We start from the raw sequence: 23,332 nt of genomic DNA, 5'->3' as shown, positions 1-23,332 counted from the left end.
ATGTACCGTCAAGAGCGACGTTCACCATTAATGTCCCGTTCCAGATCTCACGCCAGCCTGCGTGAGCTAAAACGCGTGCCTTTCGGCTTCCCCTAGTAACACGGTGTTGGCTCTCCTGCCAACCACAACAGTATCGAATATATTGCTTCCCCCTACTTATACCTCCCGAGGAGATCACGAATGTAAAATTAGAGAGATTCGAACGCGCACGGATGCTTTCCGGCAGTCGTTCTTCCCGTGAACCATACGTGACTGGAACAGGAAAGGGAGTAATGACAGTGGCACGTAAAGTTCCCTCCGCCACACACTGTTGGGTGGCTTGCGGAGTATAAATGTAGATGTACAAGGCATTTTCACACTTAAATATAAGTATGTGTGACGTATATGTCTCAGTTTTACTATCATAGATGCAGGGTACAAAGTACAAAATGCGCGTAGTGGGTGGTTTATGAGAGAAAGGTGATGTTGACACATTTGTTTCAGAATCAGTAAACCCCACAACAGTGTGTCATATGTTACAAATAATTTGATTTCGTAACCAAAGCACAGTTGAATCCTTTTGTTCTTACCCCTCAGAAAATTACATTTTACCCCTCAGGGCGTGGTAACCACTGCTCTGGGCGGTCAGTCGCTCAACAGTTGCACGTGTATGTGCCCGTTCACATCTTTGCAGCTGTCATTCACCGCTGCCATCTATTGCCCCCCCCCCTCCCCAGCCGGGGGGCGGGGGTTTTCGATAGTGTCATTTTTCCATGTACGGTATACTTGAACATCGGCAGCACGCGAACAGTTTGCAGAGTTAGTCGTTTCGGAAATGCTTCCACTCTTGGCCCCAGAACCAATGATTGTGCCCTTTTGAACGTCAGATACATCGCTCCGATTCCACATTACAAAGACTGCACTGTTCCCTAGAGCGCCCAGTACGCTTTATATACCCTCCACTGCAAGTGCTGCCATCTGCCGTCTGTGAGTTGTTATTGCACGTTGACGTCGAACATCGTCGGTGGTCACATAAATGTTTGTGGACCGTGTAATTTATTACGTCTGCTATTGACGATAACCATTGCTACTTCCTCTCTACATATCTACCTGTAATTCCGTTGCAGCTTTTTTTAATGTATATTGTTTGGTTACCATTGGAGGGCCTTTGGAGCCGAAACCGATCGTGATAATGAAAATTGATATAAAAGTGAAATTGGTGTTTTTTATTCCAAATAAATACTTTAGTTGTGGAACCTGCATCACTATGGTGCATAATCTGGGCAAAAACCTGACACTCTTCGGTTGGTTTCGAAAGTGGCTGCCCATGTGGATGGGCTTGCAGCCTTTCCAACCAGGCAAATGTGCAAAATGGTAATGATGAGTGCACATTTTGATTTTATATTATGTATTATGACATCCTCTGAAGGGCTTGTTGCGATCCCAGTTCTTAATTACAACGCATGACACATGTAATTCTAAAATTTTCGGACACATGCTTTTCAAATTCCATATTTCTCTGAAGTGCAAGGTATTGGTCACTATGCGAAAAGAATATGCTAAGAACTAATGTAAATAAAGTGATGTAGGAGATGAGCTTCTCCATATGCATCAGGAGGCTGACAAGATCAGCCACGTTGGCATGGCTGGGGTCACTGCAAGGAGCAGCTTCCGCACCCTGGCCGTTTTGTTGTCTACTGTGTGAGCTGGGCGAAGATGTGACGAAGTAGCCAGTGCGGATGTTTCCATGCTGGCAAATCATCGATGCCGATTCCAGTTTCATTATCGATTCCCAAAGACCGACAACCGATAATAATCGATCCCAAAACATTCATGTTTAAGATCGATATTATATGATGAATTTAAAATAACATGAAAAGCAACTTGCAAATACATCTAATACCATATTTATTAATCAATAAATACAGCAATAATTAACACTATAGATTCCACACCTTTTTCTCTACAAAGTGTAAAGATAATTTTTTTGAGGAAAGTTTCCCTTTCAGTCTATTTCGAGACCATGTCCTGCTTTTGAGAATAGTCTCGATAAGCTCAAATATTTCAGTGCAGTTTTTTGTAGCTTTGAATAGGCAGCCGACAATGTGATTCCTTACTTCTAATGGATCTCGTTTAAGATCTAGAAGAAATAAGTGAACTCTGATGGTAGGTCAGTTTCTGTTCCACATTACAAATGATTCACTGAAGTGTGTTATAATGTTTACTCTATGAATCAAATTTGATTTTTCTGTTTTCCAATAATGAATCAACGTGTTGCCCATACTGCTTAACATCACGAAATCATGAACTCAATGAAAGGCATTGGTTCACACTTAGCAACAACAACAGCCAATGTTACTGCTGTAGTTTAAAAAAGTGCTAGTACTCCCCCCTCCCTCCAACACGCTATGGCAGTAGTGGGGATAGGCCAGCATTACCCCACTCTCCATTGTTTCCAGATTATCCAAGATGGCGGCGATGACGTCATCCAAGATGGCGGCGTGTAGACTTGGCAACAGTGCATGATGACATCCAAGATGGCGTCCATGACGTCATTCAAGATGGCGGATTTTGGCGGGAAAATAGGTCAATTGGGCTACCTAACTAAACCAAACCCCCTCCCCCAGAAAACGGAGCTAAGTTCAAATTCCAACAGGATAATGCATCACACCTGGTTATCTCTACTAACCTACAAAAATGGCGGGAAGATAGGACAATTGGGCTACCTCCGCTAACCTAACCCCCCTCCCCCAGAAAAATGGCGGGAAGTTCAAATTGCAATAGGATAATGCATCACACCACGGTTGCCTTTACTAACCTAAGAATATCGTGGGAAGATAAGTCACTTGGGCTACCCCCACCAACCTAAGTCACCCGACAGCCACCTCTTCCTAGGGATTGGTGGAAAAAGGACTGAGCCTGCACTGGGGTGGTGGAAAGAGGAAGGAATGTACCTTAATTATTTTGGAAAAATGTATTTAGTGATTGAGTACATTTATCACAGTGATACAGAACACACTCTATGACATATCAGACAGCATACAGACCTGCAAACTACTCCTAAATAACTCATGTATAATGCTCTACACACATGCCTACCAATTGTAAACTGTCAATATGACGCACTGCACAGCCTACAGACATGCAAACCATACGTAAATAATGCAATACATTTATGTCCAGAGAGCCAAACAACTCGTAAATTTTCAAAATAATAATCCATCTAACAGACTCTGCAAATGTGTTTGCTAATTGTCAACTGTCGAAATCAAGCACCAGTCTTTATTTAAACAATTAGAGACAGCACCACTATCCAGTGTGTTCGCCAGGAGGTCCGCACTCCAACTGACCTAGTACACAGTACCATCACCAGATGGTGCTGTCGTCCATTCCGTGACGTAATCCAAGATGGCAGCCATGATGTCAGCTGATGATGTAAGTACCGTTATCCAAGATGGCGGCAAACAGTGTGTTCACCACGAAGTCTGGACCTAGTACACAGTACTACTACCATAGAGCACTGTTGTCCATTTCGTGACATAACTCAAAATGGTGGGGGAAAATGGCAGCAAAACGACTTTGCTTGTGCTGGACATAAGTTTTTATTTTGCAGGCATTGTCTCCACCATGAGATCTAGACTCCAACTGAACTAGTACACAATACTGCCACCAGAGGGTACTGTCATCCCCCCTGTGATGTAATCCAAGATGATGGTCTGGATGGGGAAAATGGCGGGAAAATGACTCACCTGCGCTGGGATGCTGAGGAGAGTGAGGAAGGAGTGTACTCTATTTATTTAGGAACATTTTATTTAGGGATGGTGTATATTTATCACACTGAGGCAAAACACCCACCCTAATGTGCATGGGGTCACAATACACAGTCTTCAGACCTGTAAACTACTTCTAATAACGCTGTCAAGACACACAAACAACACCCTGTCCACTGGACTGCACAGTAAGTTAGCGGCAGCCCCCACAAAGTGATGTGGCCTCCAGCTGTCAAACCACACACAGACACCCATTAGGGTCCTGCGCAATTGAGGCGGTGGCATCCTTTCATACTTGAGGCCTGAGAAATTCCTCTCGGAATGTGTGTTCACCTAGGCACTCTTGCTGACGCGACTGCGAGGAGGCACAGATGTTCCAGGGGTGCGAGAGCCATCACAGCTGCAAGCGGCCACTGGACACAGGTGAAATTTGTTTCTATTTTAGAGTATACAGTCAGTGGTACACTCATGTCGCAGAACTCCAAGGCACGCTCACGCTGGTCTCATACGCGAGACGCGCTGGGCAGCACGTGTCTTTACCATTGAAGACACAGTAGCACACGGTGCATTGTTCCTAGCATGAAATGAGAGATGTGTCTAACCCTGCTTAACTGCCCAGCATGACTAACACAACACAGCGAAGGTCTCTCACGTAGCTACAAACCTTCACAAGTGCATCTAACAAGGTCTTCAATTTTATACTGATGTCACATGGCTGTGTAAAAACTAAGAACCGAGTCGACCTTGCAGAAATTGTATAGTTAAAGCTAACTTTCTTCATGTCTCAGCTTGTATGGACGAAAATTCTTGCCATAACAGAACCTGTTTACGAAAATAACGCAGACTAACGTCGAACGCAATCTTCCTCGCTGACCTAACGTGCTACCCAGTCCATCACATGTTACCCTTCCTGCTTCCAACACACACAAACGTTCCCTCCGCTATGTGGAGACTCCTATATCCCAGCACAAAGGATGTGAATGAATCGAGCATTATGACTGGCTTTTATCGATTTTAGCCGCCGAATTACTTTTACTGCCAGTATTGAAGCAGCGTATGCCTTTTTCTCCTTCTGTAGAAAAGACTTTCAGCGGTTATTTTACACAGATCGCCATATTGCGCTGGCAATTAAATTTTACAAATTACCATACATATCGTCAAATACAGAAAGACTCTTACTCTTTTACAATGCTCTCCCACCGAGGACAGGAGCTTGAATATTAGTGCACGAAACCAATCTCCAACACTACAATATATCACCATGTACTGTGTTGACCTATTAAACATACAATTTGTAGCCTGCGCCAAAAAAAATTATCCCCATTACATCATTCGTACATATACCATGAAGATGGACCATGCCGTATATACTCCTCACAGCACTAGATATTTTCCCACAACCGATGATCACAAGTCATCCACCTTAACGCGCGACCATCAAATTCGGGCTCATTTCCCCTCGGCACAAACACGTTATTGTTTCTGCTCTAAGCCTCCTTCCATGCTTGCTCGCTTTTCTACACACATCTCCAGGCTTAAGGATTACATAAACACGCGTATTTTCGCATGGTTCACCATAATACACTCCTGGAAATTGAAATAAGAACACCGTGAATTCATTGTCCCAGGAAGGGGAAACTTTATTGACACATTCCTGGGGTCAGATACATCACATGATCACACTGACATAACCACAGGCACATAGACACAGGCAACAGAGCATGCACAATGTCGGCACTAGTACAGTGTATATCCACCTTTCGCAGCAATGCAGGCTGCTATTCTCCCATGGAGACGATCGTAGAGATGCTGGATGTAGTCCTGTGGAACGGCTTGCCATGCCATTTCCACCTGGCGCCTCAGTTGGACCAGCGTTCGTGCTGGACGTGCAGACCGCGTGAGACGACGCTTCATCCAGTCCCAAACATGCTCAATGGGGGACAGATCCGGAGATCTTGCTGGCCAGGGTAGTTGACTTACACCTTCTAGAGCACGTTGGGTGGCACGGGATACATGCGGACGTGCATTGTCCTGTTGGAACAGCAAGTTCCCTTGCCGGTCTAGGAATGGTAGAACGATGGGTTCGATGACGATTTGGATGTACCGTGCACTATTTAGTGTCCCCTCGACGATCACCAGTGGTGTACGGCCAGTGTAGGAGATCGCTCCCCACACCATGATGCCGGGTGTTGGCCCTGTGTGCCTTGGTCGTATGCAGTCCTGATTGTGGCGCTCACCTGCACGGCGCCAAACACGCATACGACCATCATTGGCACCAAGGCAGAAGCGACTCTCATCGCTGAAGACGACACGTCTCCATTCGTCCCTCCATTCACGCCTGTCGCGGCACCACTGGAGGCGGGCTGCACGATGTTGGGGCGTGAGCGGAAGACGGCCTAACGGTGTGCGGGACCGTAGCCCAGCTTGATGGAGACGGTTGCGAATGGTCCTCGCCGATACCCCAGGAGCAACAGTGTCCCTAATTTGCTGGGAAGTGGCGGTGCGGTCCCCTACGGCACTGCGTAGGATCCTACGGTCTTGGCGTGCATCCGTGCGTCGCTGCGGTCCGGTCCCAGGTCGACGGGCACGTGCACCTTCCGCCGACCACTGGCGACAACATCGATGTACTGTGGAGACCTCACGCCCCACGTGTTGAGCAATTCGGCGGTACGTCCACCCGGCCTCCTGCATGCCCACTATACGCCCTCGCTCAAAGTCCGTCAACTGCACATACGGTTCACGTCCACGCTGTCGCGGCATGCTACCACTGTTAAAGACTGCGATGGAGCTCCGTATGCCACGGCAAACTGGCTGACACTGACGGCGGCGGTGCACAAATGCTGCGCAGCTAGCGCCATTCGACGGCCAACACCGCGGTTCCTGGTGTGTCCGCTGTGCCGTGCGTGTGATCATTGCTTGTACAGCCCTCTCCCAGTGTCCGGAGCAAGTATGGTGGGTCTGACACACCGGTGTCAATGTGTTCTGTTTTCTATTTCCAGGAGTGTATTATACCATTTTCGCGGTACTTCTTGATATCAAGCACTAGGCAGCATCCTACCGACTGCTAGCGCAACATAATTCCCAAGATATAGACTGGAAATGATTTCTCTACAAACCCGAAACTTTAGATAGGTGGGGCGTGCTGTAAACCACTGACTAACTAGAAATTCGTCACGTCTGCGAAGACATTTACGCGACAACTCGAAACAAATAGAAGAAACCGATATTTCCACTCTCGAATACCGATGTTGGTGAAGTAGTAGATTCCAAATCATCCCTATAATTTACAAGGTGTACTAAAGTGTTTCTCATGTCTAGAGAACCAGCAAACGTCTCTTCCACACACTAAATGCACACACCACAATCGGTCTTCCCTCAACTAAATAAAGGCGCGAAATGTGCAGAAGCAGTCAACCGAACAATTTACATGGGAGGGAATAACGATCCAGCAGAAACGCACCTCCATATTCAATCTTCTCAAATTTCCACGCAATCACGGAAGCTATCCAACACATACTATGTATTAATTCGTTATTCGGTCGTCTAGAGGACAATATGGTTAATTCATCTACATTCCTACACTCCAACAGGCATCTTCAGTCTCACAGCTGCTACCGGTTACAGGAAACGTGAATCACCCCCACAAAGGTCACCGGCGGTGCAAGCTGAGCACGCACAGGTAGAATGTTTTTCATCCTAAGAAATTGGTCACATGTATATTTTATCCCTGTACTTACAACTAAATGTTACGATAGCGGTCTCAGTTGAATGACAGTCTACAATGACCAAGTATCGGAAATACACTCTTGACAGCTGTGGCTCTGGAAATAGAAATATCACTACCATTCTTATGACTTGACATACTCTTCCCATGGTATCACAGTTCTCCACGTCAAATTCATACATTCCTTGCGGCTGGTCATAGTCATTTCCTTTGCAAATGTCGGAACACAAACACATACCTTATATGCCTGATTCTCATTGTGAACCACGGGTGGACATATCTCATAAGTTTTTCTTGCATGTCCTGGAAAGAGAGACGTAATCGGCCGGATGTCAAAAAAACATGATCCCAGCAACTACTGCATGTTGCTGTCACAAGCGATCATTGCTCTACAGGAGCACACAAGCATCCATGTTAAAAGCTATACTGGCTTTATAAATCGAGGTACGACATTACCTCTGAATGAGGTGGTTTTTCTATCTGGACAAATACCGAGACGGTGATCGCTGAAGTGTATATTATCAGACCAGCAGTCCGCTTACACGTGGCCCACGACGCAACCTCGTGATACAATCGCTGAATTTTTGAAGTTATTCGGCTAAGGAACGTGATATGAAGTAAATATTTGCGATGACCTCACGCCGCTAGATATTTATCCAGTATGTGTAACGTGATCTGTCTCGATAGCATGTCAGAGGTTCTGCTATATATCCACTGAGTTATAGGCGATAACTGATTAAGAAGGGTCAGAAACAGTAGTAAATCGTATACTTATTAAGGTCGTAAGAAATGTACACTAGCTTTTCAGATCTCTAGTGTTACGCTGTCCGCTAGAAATGCTATCTGCGATTTGGAATCAAGTCCTTCCATTCAACCACATACCTGCGCTGGATCACAGCCAAAAGTGAATCATATTTCTGGCACTCTCATATCTTGCAACGAGTCACATTCCTCGAACTGTCTGCAAAAGTAAAATTACAACCTGGTTTTAGTCAGTCCCTATGCATGTTTCTACTGCTCCCATTTCTACAGCTTTGCCCATGCGATCATTCCATTTTAAGTTGGAACTCAGCAGAAGTCGGAGAAAACCATATCCACCACCTTCTGCAACCCATGTAGAAACAGAGCGACCTGAGTTAGTGCGACAGGAGCATGTTTTGACCATTCGGTGGAAATGCGCACATTGTGGTGCGTCCCCAAACTAGATACAAGTGCTACAGATCCGAATCCATTCGAATCTATCAGCCCAACATGCTATCATCATCATTCTCTAGCCACAAAAATAGAAAAATTAAGAGCTATAGAATCTCCACTAACTTCATCCGATATAGAACTCACCTAGGCACCATTGCTCACGCGATGAAGCAAAGCTGCAGTGGGGCTCCAGCGCAGAGAGAGAGATTTCGCAGTGCTTCCCAGAAAAGCGCAGCCTTCAGCCCTCCAAGCATTCCTAACGGTATACCCAGTCCCTCGCCGAATTCACACCTCAAACTGCTGCTGCTACTACCGCCTCTGTGTCACGATCCTATTAAATATACAGGCACTGCAGAGGCCACTTTAAAGTTTGATCACCTATACTCTAGGCGAATGATCGTATCACACAGACTATACCAAGTCGCCGGTCTTCTTTAGTTGTTTGGAACACTGTTTCCTAATACGCTTTTGTACCATGCAAAACATTTCTTTTTTCTGCCATGAATTCGGGGCCTGTGCCGGGTTCCAAAAGACGCTCTTATCCACAGCCTCTCACAGAAAACCATCATTACATAGTGTAAATCATTTTGTTACTGCAGCCACAATCACATGACACACACGGTGGATGATTTTAAATAAAAGAGAGTTACAAAATAAGGAAAGTAGAACAGTTTGGCTGCGTTGTCAAGAGTTTCCAAACTGATGTCCGAAAGTGACTGACAACCTCTACATTTAAACTCATCTGTCACAGGTGATGGCACTCCGTTCCTCATATTGCACTCATGTGCGTGATCGCTGTTTCACTGCTAGCATCCCCCAGAAGGTGTCACCCATCCACAAAACTCTCTCACCAACCCAAACAAGCGATGTCAGTTAATCATTACGTGGTAACCAACAGCGCACCAGTGCATGAATGGGGCGGAAAAGACACCGCCGATTTGCTGTAATAATAAGCATCACAGTTGATAGCACGTACAATTTTAGCAATTTTACAGTAACTTCAACACCGGCCAATGATGTGATAGCATGTTTCCCCAATTTCAGTATTATAGCTAAACCACCCCTTCTCCACTTTGTGAGTATCATTTCAAACGCGGATAGATGACTGTGCAGTACGTACATTCAGTGTTAGTTGTCGAACACAAAAATTATCAAAGTGTACCAGACAGCACTCCACATATTTCCAACACCCCAAGCTTAGTGCATAATTTATGCCGATGACAGTCACAGAGCATTCTCGCTGTCTTCGGGTAAAATTAGACGGTGAAAGACACTTTTGCACTGCCACTGACCATCCCACCCTGCAGCACCACTACCGATTGAATCTGCATGCGCCCAGAAATAGGCTGCTACATTCCATGTCCCCGAATGAATGGAGCCTACTGAGTGGCTGTGAGCGCTATGCGACTTAACTTCTGACGTCATCAGCCGCCTACAACTTAGAACAAATTAAACCTAAGGACATCACACACATCCATGCCTGAGGCAGGAGTCGAACCTGCGACCATAGCGGTCGCTCGGATCCAGACTGTAGCGCCGAGAACCACTCGGCCACCCTGGCCGGCACTTGGAAGGTATTAGTAAGAGAGAACATAAACACACACACTCCTAAGGCTACAACGTTCTGCACTTAAAATGGGCTATAATGTTAGATGGCCTGCACTTCCGATCTATCACTCATATGGAATGTAGTGCTGTTAATGGCTCAAATGGCTCTGAGCACTATGGGAATCAACTGCTGAGGTCATTAGTCCCCTAGAACTTAGAACTACTTAAACCTAACTAACCTAAGGACATCACAAACATCCATGCCCGAGGCAGGATTCGAACCTGCGACCGTAGCGGTCTTGCGGTTCCAGACTGCAGCGCCTTTAACCGCACGGCCACTTCGGCCGGCTGTAGTGCTGTTAATATTCCAATGTAAGAAATATATTCCAAGCGCATGACGTACATCCTTCTTCCAGGTTTCTCTACGATAAACTACAGTTTCGATCCGTAAAACGAGAAAACTACTTCCTTAAAACACTGGCTATGCGTGATACATGCAAGATATAACTATCCAGAGATGTATAACGTCCACTGTTCACATCTGATCGTGGTTCAGAAATTATAAGATGCGTGCATCAAGTCTATATAAAATGAGTGTTAGCGGGAGGATGCCTCCTACAAGAAACCAGATAAATGCATAGCAGCAGCGTCCGACATGTAAAAATTACAAGTCATTCCATCTCTAACTCTGTAAACAGCACATCTGTCAGTCAAATGTGTACACAGGGATTGCAGCGCCTCAAAAGCACCCATCGCTAACTTAGTTATGACGCTGAAGTCTCGATTTTACACCCAAGATGCGACAGGGGGGAATTTTACTGTAGCGTGAAGGTTCGGGAAAGGTGACACGTTTCGCAATGGGTGCAGCCATCTTGAATAATGGTAATTGCGTAATAAACTGACGTGATGACAGAGCGTTCTGGTGGTTGTGATAGGAGCTAAACACAGTTGAACTTGGAGCCATTGTTGTTAGGTAGACGAAATGTATGATCTTCCGCCAAAATTCAAACTCCCTACCAAAATTGGACATCTTGAATGAGGCCCTCTGCTGGTGGCGATGTGTACTAACCCAGTTGGACTCCGGACCTTGTGGCGAACACACGCGCATGATATCAATAATAATAAATTACAATAAATAATAATAAATGATCATGATAATAAATAATAATAAATAACTGGAGCAGCTGCCCGAATGCAGAGACCTATTGGAGTGTATCGATCTGTAAGAGTTACCTTTGATGTCCTCTAGACGACTGAATAGCGAAGTAATACTATGCGCTGGGCGGCTTTGGTGATCAAGTCAGAATTTGAGATGATGATTGATTTGGGTTGGAGTGTTATTCGATGGGGTGTAGATTGTTCGGTTGACTACTTCTGCAAATTTGCTTCCTTTATTTAGTTGAGTGAAGATTGATTGTGGTGTGTTGGATACACGCTTGTCTGTTCTCTAGACCTGGGACAGAACTTAGTTGACGTGTAAATTATAGCCAAGATCTCGAATATGTTACATGACTGAGACCGGTATTCGAAAGTGGAAATATCATTTTGCGTATGTTTGTTTCTAGTTAGTCAGTGGTTTACAGCATGCTGTACATAGATGAAGTTCAGCGTTTGTAGAGAATTAATTTGAAATCTATATCTTGGGAATTATGATGAACTAGTGATCGGTAGGGTGTAGCCTAGTGCATGATATTGAGAAATACGGCTAAAATCGTGTAATATTATGGAGAAAGTACATGTGTTCCTGCAGTCTATGAGTCTGAGGTTGTTTGTAGAAAAGCGAACAGACAAGGAAGGAGAGACAGTAAAGCGTTTGTGCTGAGGGGGGGACGATACTGAATTTGTAAAAAGAGTTCTGAGGGTGAGTTAGGTCTGCTGATGTAAGAGGGAAGTTTAGCTCTGTGTGTCGGGTCTGTAGAGAGAAAGAGCAGGTTGACGGTGCTTTCCTAGGATTGGGGAGCATTGAGGTATATAGACGCTGTAAGAAAATGGAAATTTTTTTTTCGCATGCTGTAGAGATATACTGGATAAGTACACTGTTTTGTGTCAAACGTGTATATACTGTATTGTAAAGTTAATGTGGTTTACATTGTGCAGCGTTTGTATATACACTCCTGGAAATTGAAATAAGAACACCGTGAATTCATTGTCCCAGGAAGGGGAAACTTTATTGACACATTCCTGGGGTCAGATACATCACATGATCACACTGACAGAACCACGGGCACATAGACACAGGCAACAGAGCATGCACAATGTCGGCACTAGTACAGTGTATATCCACCTTTCGCAGCAATGCAGGCTGCTATTCTCCCACGGAGACGATCGTAGAGATGCTGGATGTAGTCCTGTGGAACGGCTTGCCATGCCATTTCCACCTGGCGCCTCAGTTGGACCAGCGTTCGTGCTGGACGTGCAGACCGCGTGTGACGACGCTTCATCCAGTCCCAAACATGCTCAATGGGGGACAGATCCGGAGATCTTGCTGGCCAGGGTAGTTGACTTACACCTTCTAGAGCACGTTGGGTGGCACGGGATACATGCGGACGTGCATTGTCCTGTTGGAACAGCAAGTTCCCTTGCCGGTCTAGGAATGGTAGAACGGTGGGTTCGATGACGGTTTGGATGTACCGTGCACTATTCAGTGTCCCCTCGACGATCACCAGTGGTGTACGGCCAGTGTAGGAGATCGCTCCCCACACCATGATGCCGGGTGTTGGCCCTGTGTGCCTCGGTCGTATGCAGTCCTGATTGTGGCGCTCACCTGCACGGCGCCAAACACGCATACGACCATCATTGGCACCAAGGCAGAAGCGACTCTCATCGCTGAAGACGACACGTCTCCATTCGTCCCTCCATTCACGCCTGTCGCGACACCACTGGAGGCGGGCTGCACGATGTTGGGGCGTGAGCGGAAGACGGCCTAACGGTGTGCGGGACCGTAGCCCAGCTTCATGGAGACGGTTGCGAATGGTCCTCGCCGATACCCCAGGAGCAACAGTGTCCCTAATTTGCTGGGAAGTGGCGGTGCGGTCCCCTACGGCACTGCGTAGGATCCTACGGTCTTGGCGTGCATCCGTGCGTCGCTGCGGTCCGGTCCCAGGTCGACGGGCACGTGCACCTTCCGCCGACCACTGGCGACAACATCGATGTACTGTGGAGACCTCACGCCCCACGTGTTGAGCAATTCGGCGGTACGTCCACCCGGCCTCCTGCATGCCCACTATACGCCCTCGCTCAAAGTCCGTCAACTGCACATACGGTTCACGTCCACGCTGTCGCGGCATGCTACCACTGTTAAAGACTGCGATGGAGCTCCGTATGCCACGGCAAACTGGCTGACACTGACGGCGGCGGTGCACAAATGCTGCGCAGCTAGCGCCATTCGACGGCCAACACCGCGGTTCCTGGTGTGTCCGCTTTGCCGTGCGTGTGATCATTGCTTGTACAGCCCTCTCGCAGTGTCTGGAGCAAGTATGGTGGGTCTGACACACCGGTGTCAATGTGTTCTTTTTTCCATTTCCAGGAGTGTATAAGCAGTTCACTAACTTTATCTCTAATACCTTGTATATTTTGATGAAATATACTAATTCCCTCATTACTCGGATACCTAAGCTTTGTCAAAAGTGATTCCCTTGTTAGAGAGACTTTCCTTAAGCAGGAATACCTATCAGCTGACTTCAGTCTAAAAAAGGTGCAGCTCTAACACCCACTACTGCAGGAATTTTCCCATGAGTGATCCCACCAACCCCACCTATGCTGTCACCTATAAGCTTTGCCAACCTCCCCTTCCCATACCCGTTGAGGTGCAGGCCATGTCTAGTGAAACCCGTAATGCTGATAGACTCCACCGACACCACTGAAATGTGACCCATGCTTTCTGTCATCAGCGCACCCCAAAGTCTCATGTTATTACACCTGACGGCTGTATTAAGATGAGGCCGATCGTGACGCTGAAACAGTTCCACGAAATGCACATTCGTGTTGCCAGTCTGAGTGGATATCTTTTCCAGGTCACCATCTATGTTATACTCCCCATCCCTATCAATACTATTACCAGCCCCACCCACAATCACTGCCTGATCCTCTTTAGTAAAATCCCTACATAACCCCCCTATGTTAACAGTCACCCGAGCCAAACCTGCATTAGGCTTCACAATGCTGGTGACCTGGTACTCACTCCCCAGCACTTCCTGCAACTGCTGGCCTACACCTCTGCCATGAGAACTACCTAACAGCAGAACCTTCTTCTTAAACATGTGAGTTGGACCTCACTGAGTTAGGACGGTGACAGACGACGCGCACGGCCTGGCTTGGATAGTCATGTTCGGCGTCTAGGTGAGATGAATTTCTCAGGTGTTAGGTGTGAATGCCGCTGTCATCAAGTCATGTTTGAGGGGTCGAACAGAGACCTTTGAGTGAATTGAGAGCTGTTAGACGTGTGGCTGAGTGTGGGACAGGTTCATTGCGCGCATCTGTTGAGTTAATTTGCTATGCGTTATTTGGACAGATTACGAGTACTGATGATGTTTACAGTTATGTGTACTGCATTATTTAGAAGCAGTTTGATATTGTGCACTGAAATTAGGAGCTGTTTGCGTGTCTGCCGACTGTGCAGCATGACACCAGGTACATCAGGGCGCGTGTGATAGATATACTCGATGACTAAATAAAATGTATGTTAAGTATTTGTGGGACAATATAGAATATGAAAGAGTTCGAGTTGGTTATTATTTTTTCTACTTGGAGGTTTTGTTAGATCGAATTGCTGAGGCAAATAGCTCTGAGAGCGCGAGGGATGTGATTGCAGCATATCTCCGTCTCTCAGCGGTTAACTACAGGTGGGGCAAGCATGTTCTCGGCTTAGGTACTTGGGATGTGCTCTGGCCATGTCCTAGACCGTGTGGCTTGAATAACAGTATTCGGGTCATAGTTTAGCTAGAATATTTACAGAGGAGTATGTCCGACGCGAGTATAAAGGTCCTGGCTGTGACATGGGTGGTTTCGCACTCGTGGTGTGTGAGAGAGGCAAAGCCGATGATTATGAATCATCACAGGTGGCTTCGTTTACCACAATTATCTTGTGTTCGTAGCGAAACACGAACTGACCATCAGAATTCAAACTTGGCTTATTTGTATAAACAAAATGTGACATAGGTTAATGTAGGTTAGTACACGTTAGTGCACGTTTGTAAACGGCAGTAGACATTAGTACATGTTAGCCAATGAACATGGGTCAGTAAGGGGACGTGGTGGTCGGTAGGGACTTTAACTATTTCATTCCAAGTCCAGGTGGGCGTGGCACTGGCGAAAATCGATTCCAAGTATAGGTGGACGTGGCGCTTTTCCGCACCAGAAAGATTAATTAATTGATCAATTTAATTAAGTCGTCATGTGAACTTTGTTACATTCACTTGCGGAGGTACTAAGCTTTTAGCATGTCACGTGATAGAACTTTCCAAACATCTCGGGCGGTTGTGTGAGGTAGGTATCGGCAGATTCGAACCTATTCAGAAAAATAAATTTGGGGTGGAACGTGTCCTTTGTCCGGCACATGGTCAACAGGTTCCATCCTGTCCAGCATTAAGTGCTCGCGGCCGCGCTCTGCGGAAACATGTTTACTTAGGTGGACTCTGCGGCACCAGCGGGGGAGCGTGCGCCAGCCCGGCAACCGGACCCCAGCCACTCGGGAGCAGCCGCGGGCTAACGGTGATTGGGGAAGCCTCCTCTACACACGACGATATGACCTAAGTCAGTCGGAGCGTGGACCTCGTGCCGAGTGCACAGGGTGTTGCTGCGATCTCGAGGATGTGTACTAACTCTGTTGGAGAACAAGTGATGACGGTACTGTTTGCAATAAAGACTTCAGTCCTTTTCCCACGAATTCACAGGAGGTGACTTACGTTAGTAAAAGCGCACTTTATTACTATTTGAAGCGATTTTCATAGCTTAGGAGCGAAACAATAAGTGAGGGCGAAAAATTCAAACTTGGTAAGATGAGGTGGACTTAGGTTAGTGCACATGGCCCAGTTGGTCTCTTTTTTTCGTAGGTGTGACAGATTATCGTGTTTGAATTTGAATTTGTGAGAGATTTTTTGTTATGGAAGTAAGGGAATTGGCTTTGTTGCCGCAAAAACCGACCATCTTGAATAAATAATAATAAATGCTAATAAATAATAGTAAATGATAATAATAATAAATAGAAGTAGGGTTTTACAGAAATTATGGAGTGTGAATTTGAACATGGCGCGATTTTCTAAGTTAGTGGAGTTAGGCCAATAATAATAAATAATAATAAATGATAATAAATAATGAATGATAATAAACAATGATAATAAATAATAATAAATGATGAATGATAATGAATAATAATAAAGACAAGTATGGTTTTGCAGCCATTCGTTTTGGAATGTGAATATGGGGTGAATTTTCTCGTGGAGGTAGGCCAATGATAATAAATGAGAATAAATGATAATGAATGATAATAAATGATAATAAATGTTTATAAATGATAATGAATAATAATAAAGAAAAATAAGGTTTTGCATGCATTATCCTGTTGGAATTTGATTTTCGCGATTATTTTTTCTGGAGGCTTAGGTTAGTGGACGTAGCCCAATTGGTCTATTTTCCCGCCAAAATTCAAAATTCCTGCCATTTTTTCTGGAGGTTAGCTTAGTGGACTTAGCACAATTGGCCTTTTTCCCCGCCAAAATCCGCCATCTTGGATGACGTCATGCACTGTTGTCAAGTCTACATACCGCCTTCTTGGATGACGTCATCGCCGCCATCTTGAATTAATTTGGCAACAATGCAGAGCACATTTTTTTCATATAGTTCAATAAGTGTCATACTCTTACTACCCAATAGAGAGAACCCCAAAGTTGGCACCCCTCAGTATGGGTTGAGTCACACCTTGGGTTAGGTATCTGGAGAATTGGGGAAAGGCTGGGGAGGGCATAGGAAAGAGATGGGGCATTATGGGACACTATTCATCTGGTTCATCCACAGAGGCTTGTCTGACATGGGAAGTGCTGCCAATAACTGCGCTATCACTGGCATACCCCTCAGCTTCCTGTGAACAGGCAAGCCTCTCTGCCCTTGAGGACAGAGGTTCTACAAGGTGGTGCTGCACTCATAAAAATGCCGTTCCCCTACACACCTTTATCTGTATCATTTTGATGTTTATGTATTGACTTTACTTATGTCAGAGGGATGGAGGAGGTTGACAAATCTAGGGAAAAATGCATGACACCATAGAAGGGAATCAGGCAGTGGGAGGATGGATGAGGAAGGAGGAGGGGGGAAAGGGAGAAGGAAGGGTTGGGGAGGAGGTGAGGTGCAAATCTGACAACAATGCACACTTTGCTCAAGCACAATCAGCCCCATTACTCTCCATGACCTTCTCAAGTGCCCTGGAAACACAATTGTGCTATTAAGCATCATTAACTCTATGAGTGTTAACTGATAAATCTGGTAAATGCCATCCAGAAAATATAAAATAAATCACCAGTCTTGATACAAGAGATTCTTTTATTAGTTATATTGAAAGTTTCAAAAGAACAAGACCTGAAGTTATTGCTTGTCTATGTGATGTGATTAGTGGGATGTGTGTAGTTACTAAACATTTTTAGTCAAAGATCTCAGCACCCATGCAGATTGAAACCAAACTTGCTAGACATATGATTTTGTCACCTAGTAAACCATTGAATATATTCAGGATATGCCTCCGGTGCTGCAGTATCACAAAGGTGTGTGCACCAAGTAGCTGATATTTTGGTCAATGAATCTCTTTACACTTGATGAAAAGATAAGAATGGGATGAGTATTGCAACTGCTGGCTTTTCATTAAAAATGGATGTGGAGTATTTCAACATAAAATCTAGTAATGATGCAGCAGAATTTGCAGGTTGTTTGAGAAAATTCTTCACTGTGAACTAGACTTAACCAGGATCATTACAATGCTAAGCTAACCACTAACTAAAACAAAGGGCAAACAATAGTTATCAAAGGACGTGAAGGCCATTTTATCATGACAAGGTAATTATCCTCATTTGTTGTGTTCCCAGAGTGTTAATCCTGATAGATCACTCAGACAAAGACAGTATCACAGTTGGCATCTATTGGCATTCCAGGACGTGCCCTTTAACAAGGATAGCATGCCAATCAAAACAGCAACAGTCATAAGGCTGAATGTGCACCATTTTGTATTTGAACTCAGTTCTCATTCACCTTGATCTATTGATTTAGTTTCAAATGATTTCTTCTTATATTCTAAGTTAAAATTTTCTGTATATTATTGTATGCCCATAGAGGGCTGCTGCAACACAGACGAAATGTAGGCTATTTTAGTAGTTTAAGTATATAGAAAGATTTAGTATACCCAGTAGGATTTTGATGAAACTGACACTGCCTATGGAAGCCTGCACATTTATATGTATGCCACTCATGTCAGCAAACTCTATCAATACTTATTTTATCATTATGAGCAATTACATACATCATGCATAGACTCCTTAGAAAATTCATAAGGATAGCTGCACATAAATTATCAATTATTAACCAGATTAACTTATAGTTGATATTATATATTTTTGTAAGCATATTTTTTTAAAATCTTACCTTTTCAATGGTTCAAATTTTTCTCGGAGCCTTGTATCCCGATCCTTATCAGGAGTGGTCAGCAGTCTCCTGCGCTCAGCAGCAGCAAATTTAATTTCATCTCTCAGTTGCTCTTTAAGGCTTCGCATATAACTTGGCAGCTGAAATAAAGTACCATACAAATAATCTCTAGAAGATACAAATTCTGTTCAAAATTATTGGAATACATTTGTTTGTTCCTGCACATATTGTATTTGTTTGTTTATTTAGTCATTGTCACAGTAAAGATCTGTGAACACAGCAGTTGAGAGTCCTACATTTCACCATCACATATAATGTTCAAGAGTTGACCAATGTTTACCAGAATGACACTGACATTGACTAAAAACCTTAACATTAACAACAACAGAAACTGAAAAACACCTACAAGTAGACTGCTAATTTTTATATGAAATAGAGATGGTGGGAAAAGCTTTCTGGTGAAAATATTATGAGATGATTAGTTAACAGCTCTTTTGCTGAAAATTAAGTTAATGAACTACAAGACCGAATTAGTAAAAGTCACTTATGGAGTGTTCTCATAACAAATTTTGCTGTACCGACAACTAGGCATGTGCACCTGGCCCACAGATGCAAGGGTAGTTCTTTAATATTCTGGGTGACTGACTATTAAAGGCAGAAATGAAAAAGCCAAATAGAGGACAATTAAATAAGCAAATAATCCCAATAAACATTGGTCTGGAAACCAATGGTTTCCCTGATACAATGTGGGCCAACAAACAAATGCAGTCATGCCAATGTTACAACACTGTTAATATATAAATTCTGTCTCTACTTCAAAACACAGTGAGTGAGGCGTAAATTACAAAGTGAAAAACTTCCCTCGTTCAATTTTATCATTGTTCCAGATACCTAAGTTGTGTTAAATATTATTTTGACAAGTGTATCAGTTGTGATTTGCCGATACCGTGGCCTCCCAGGTCCCTCAACTTGAACCCACTGGACTGTTGTAGGTCAGGATGTTGAAAGATTTGGTGTATTTCAGCCCTGTGTCAATAAACTCTGGTAATACATTGTGCATCGTTATTTATGCTCTCAGAACATGCCTGGTATTTTTTAACATATATGGATATTAGTGAGGAGACATGCTGAAGCCTGCCTTCACACGAATGGTGGTTTTTAATCTGTTAGTCATTAAGCATATATTTTCAGTTTGGGTTCTTGAGGACTCTGTTCTAAGGTATGCATGTACTCAGTCATAATCCACTGCATTGGAGAAGTATTGGTTTCGACATATGTGCATCAGAATTATTTACTTGCTTCCTTGTCCTCTACTTACCCCTTTTATTTGTACCTCTAATAGTATAGACCCTATAAATGTTGTAGGAAAGTTCCTGTAGAATGTAAATACCGTTGGCTTACAAGGGATCACTCAGCAAAAATCAGAAGTCTTGAGTTGTCAACAGGCACACACAAAAGAAAGAAAACCTGCTAGCTTCCAGAGTTATCCTTTGATGAGCTAGAGTAAAATACATAGACAGACAGACAGACAGACAGACACACACACACAGACACACACACACACACACACACACACACACACACACACACACAAACACACACACACACACACACACACATTCTTCTGTATTTTACTCTAACTTGTCAAATGATGAACCCAAAAGCTACCAAGTTTTCTTTTTTGTGTGTTTCCTATCAAACTAAGCAGTTCTGCTTTTTGGTGAGTGGTCTCCTTTAATACACTGTTATTTACATAGTACAGATCCTGAACCTTATGAAATGTGAGCATGCCTTTTCCAATATAGACAATGACTAAAGTAGCTAATAAGCTGGAAAGCAGTGAGTCCTTGATATTACAGTCAAAGTACAGTAACAGGCATAGAAAGTGTCTGTTACAAACATGATCAGTCTGCCTCACACCAGAGCCAATTCATTTCAGTAGTGCACTAGTACTATACCATAATATCTTCAAATTTTCCACCAACAGTCATATAGTATCAGACAAACCCTGTTCTTATTAACACTGCATTATTTCATTTTTCCAGTTTCTCCTTGGCACCATAGTTCTGGGCTTATACTGACGCTATTCATGTACATCATCTGGAACCCAATCTATCTGTGGGGAGATGGTTTGTGAGAGATCTCTCTGTGCCTTCTTGGAAAGTGTCACATGGTTCTGTGGTATTCTGAGAGCCATAATTCTTAAGTGGTAGTTACTGGTTTGTATTATTAACAGATGGAAACCACTATGAGAAATCTATTCAGTATCTTATGTGACATGATGCCCATGTTTTGATTATAGCATTACAGTACATGGTAAAATATAGACACCATCTCTTGGTAACATGCTTTTCTGCCACAAAGTATTGATATCCTATGACTACAACATCAGTGAGTCACTTTTGTAATTGGTCAGCTCATACAGTTACCTGGGTGTAACAATTTGTAGGTATATGAAATGGAATGATTACATAGACTCAGTTGTGGGTAAAGCAGGTGGTAGACTTCAGTTTATTGGTAGAATACTGGGGAAGTGCAATCATTTTGCAAAGGAGATTGTTTACAAATCACTCACTGGTTATAGAATATTGCTGAAGTGTGTGGAACCCATACCAGATAGGACTAACAGGGGATATTGAATGTATGTAGAGAAGTGCAGTACGAATGGTCACAGGTTATTTTTGATCTGTGGGAGAGTGTCAGAGATACTGAAGGAACTGAAGTGGAAGGCTCTTCAAGATAGATGTAAACTATCCTGAAAAAGTCTATTAACACAGTTACAAGAATCAGCTTTAAATGATGGCTCTAGGAATATACTATAATGCCCTTCGTATCACTCATAAAGGGATTGTAAAGATAAGATTTGAATAATTACTGTATGCACAGAGACATTCAAACAATCATTCTTCCCATGCTCCATATGTGAATGGAATGGCAAGAAACTCTGATGACTGGTACAATAGGACACACCCTCTGCCATGCACCTCATGCTGGTTTGCACAATATAGATGTAGATGTAGATATGTACATGAGTTGTACTGAATCAGTGTACAGAGGCAGAATAGTGTTTACTATTTTTTAGGTTTGTACAGTATGCTTTATTAGACTATATGGACTCCAATTCTGACTGAACAAATGGTGATTTGAAGGAATGTCACTGAGCACCTCATATTCTATTGAGTACAGTATTTCTATGTTGTGAGAATATCATTAAGACACATGAAAAAATTTACAGAAATAAATAATTTAAATACATCTCAGGTGTTCAAACTGTAAAAAAATTATCAGCTTCTTTTTCACTGACTAATATACATGTTATCTGCAGCAATCTAATTAGCACACTCTCTGCTTTCTGATAGTAGTTTATGTATACAGGCTGCACTTATTTCTATATCAAATACAGGCCTAATTTATTTATGGCAGCCAAATCAGTATGTTATTGTGTGTTTTGGACTAGTTTCATCCTAGTCTATATGAAGTTTCATGAGCAAAAATGAATCACTCCATAATAGTTGTGCCAACGGTGAAGCAGGGTAGTGAGTGATACACTTGCTTGTACTAGTGTCTCTGCTGTATGAAAATCAGATACAATAATCAACAAATGAGAGTGTGCTAGTTTTATGATCAAAGGATATGTTGATATATAAAGATATACAAGGGGAGTTCAATAAGAAATGCAACACTTTTTTTCTCAGCCATTTTCAGTTGAAAAAACTGCAGAATTTGTTGTGGGATGTGATGGAATATTCCCCCTTCAGTCTTTACCATTTCATGAAGTTCCAATAGGTGGTAATGCTATTCATAGGCATCTGTATCAGAGGTATGTTCAAAGCAGAGAGCTGTCATTGAGTTTCTTTTGGCAAAAAACCAGACCATCACAGATACCAATAGATGATTGCAGAATGTCTATGGAGACATGGCAGTTCACAAAAGCATGGTGAGCTATTCAGCAAGATATCTGCCATCATTGTAACAAGAGTGCACAATCCTTTCTGATATCTCACATGTCTGCTGCACACTGCTGTGACTCCTGCTGTGTTGAAATGGGTGCACCGTCTCATTTGGAGTGACTAAAGGATCACAATCAAATACCCTGCTGCCCAACTAGACATACCTGTTGGTAGTGCTGACACACTTGCCCACCAGTTGGAGTACTCAAAGGTGTGTGCCTGCTGGGTTTCTCACTGCCTAACATAAGACCATAAAGAGCAACAAAGGAACAGAACTGCTTGCATGTTACGAGGCTGACAATTTTTTGTCGAACATCGTCACAGGTGATGAAATGTGGGTTCATAACTTTGAACCAGAAACAAAAAAGCAATCCATGGAGTGGCACAACGTCACCTCTCCTCTGAAGAAAACATTCAAAGCCACACCCTCAGCCAGTATAGTCATGGCAACAGCTTTCTGGGACTCTGTAGGGGTTATTCTGTTTGATGTCCTTCCTTATGGTGCAATGTTCAACTCAGAAGTGTATTGTGCTACCCTCAAGAAA

General features: G+C 43.6%; 1 protein-coding gene across 1 annotated transcript in view; it reads right to left on the bottom strand.

Annotated features, from left to right (window-relative positions):
- Positions 1–23,332, bottom strand: part of LOC126471469 (uncharacterized) — a 268,925-nt gene that overhangs the window by 116,391 nt on the left and 129,202 nt on the right. Inside the window, exon 11 of the mRNA XM_050099666.1 lies at positions 18,838–18,977. Coding sequence (XP_049955623.1) covers positions 18,838–18,977 — 140 coding nt within the window. The remainder of the gene's footprint in view (positions 1–18,837; positions 18,978–23,332) is intronic.

The sequence above is a fragment of the Schistocerca serialis genome, chromosome 3 (genome assembly GCF_023864345.2).
Source record: "Schistocerca serialis cubense isolate TAMUIC-IGC-003099 chromosome 3, iqSchSeri2.2, whole genome shotgun sequence".
NCBI lineage: Eukaryota > Metazoa > Arthropoda > Insecta > Orthoptera > Acrididae > Schistocerca > Schistocerca serialis.
The sequence above is the reverse complement of the archived record's forward strand: the minus strand, read 5'-3'. Positions and strand labels throughout refer to the sequence as shown.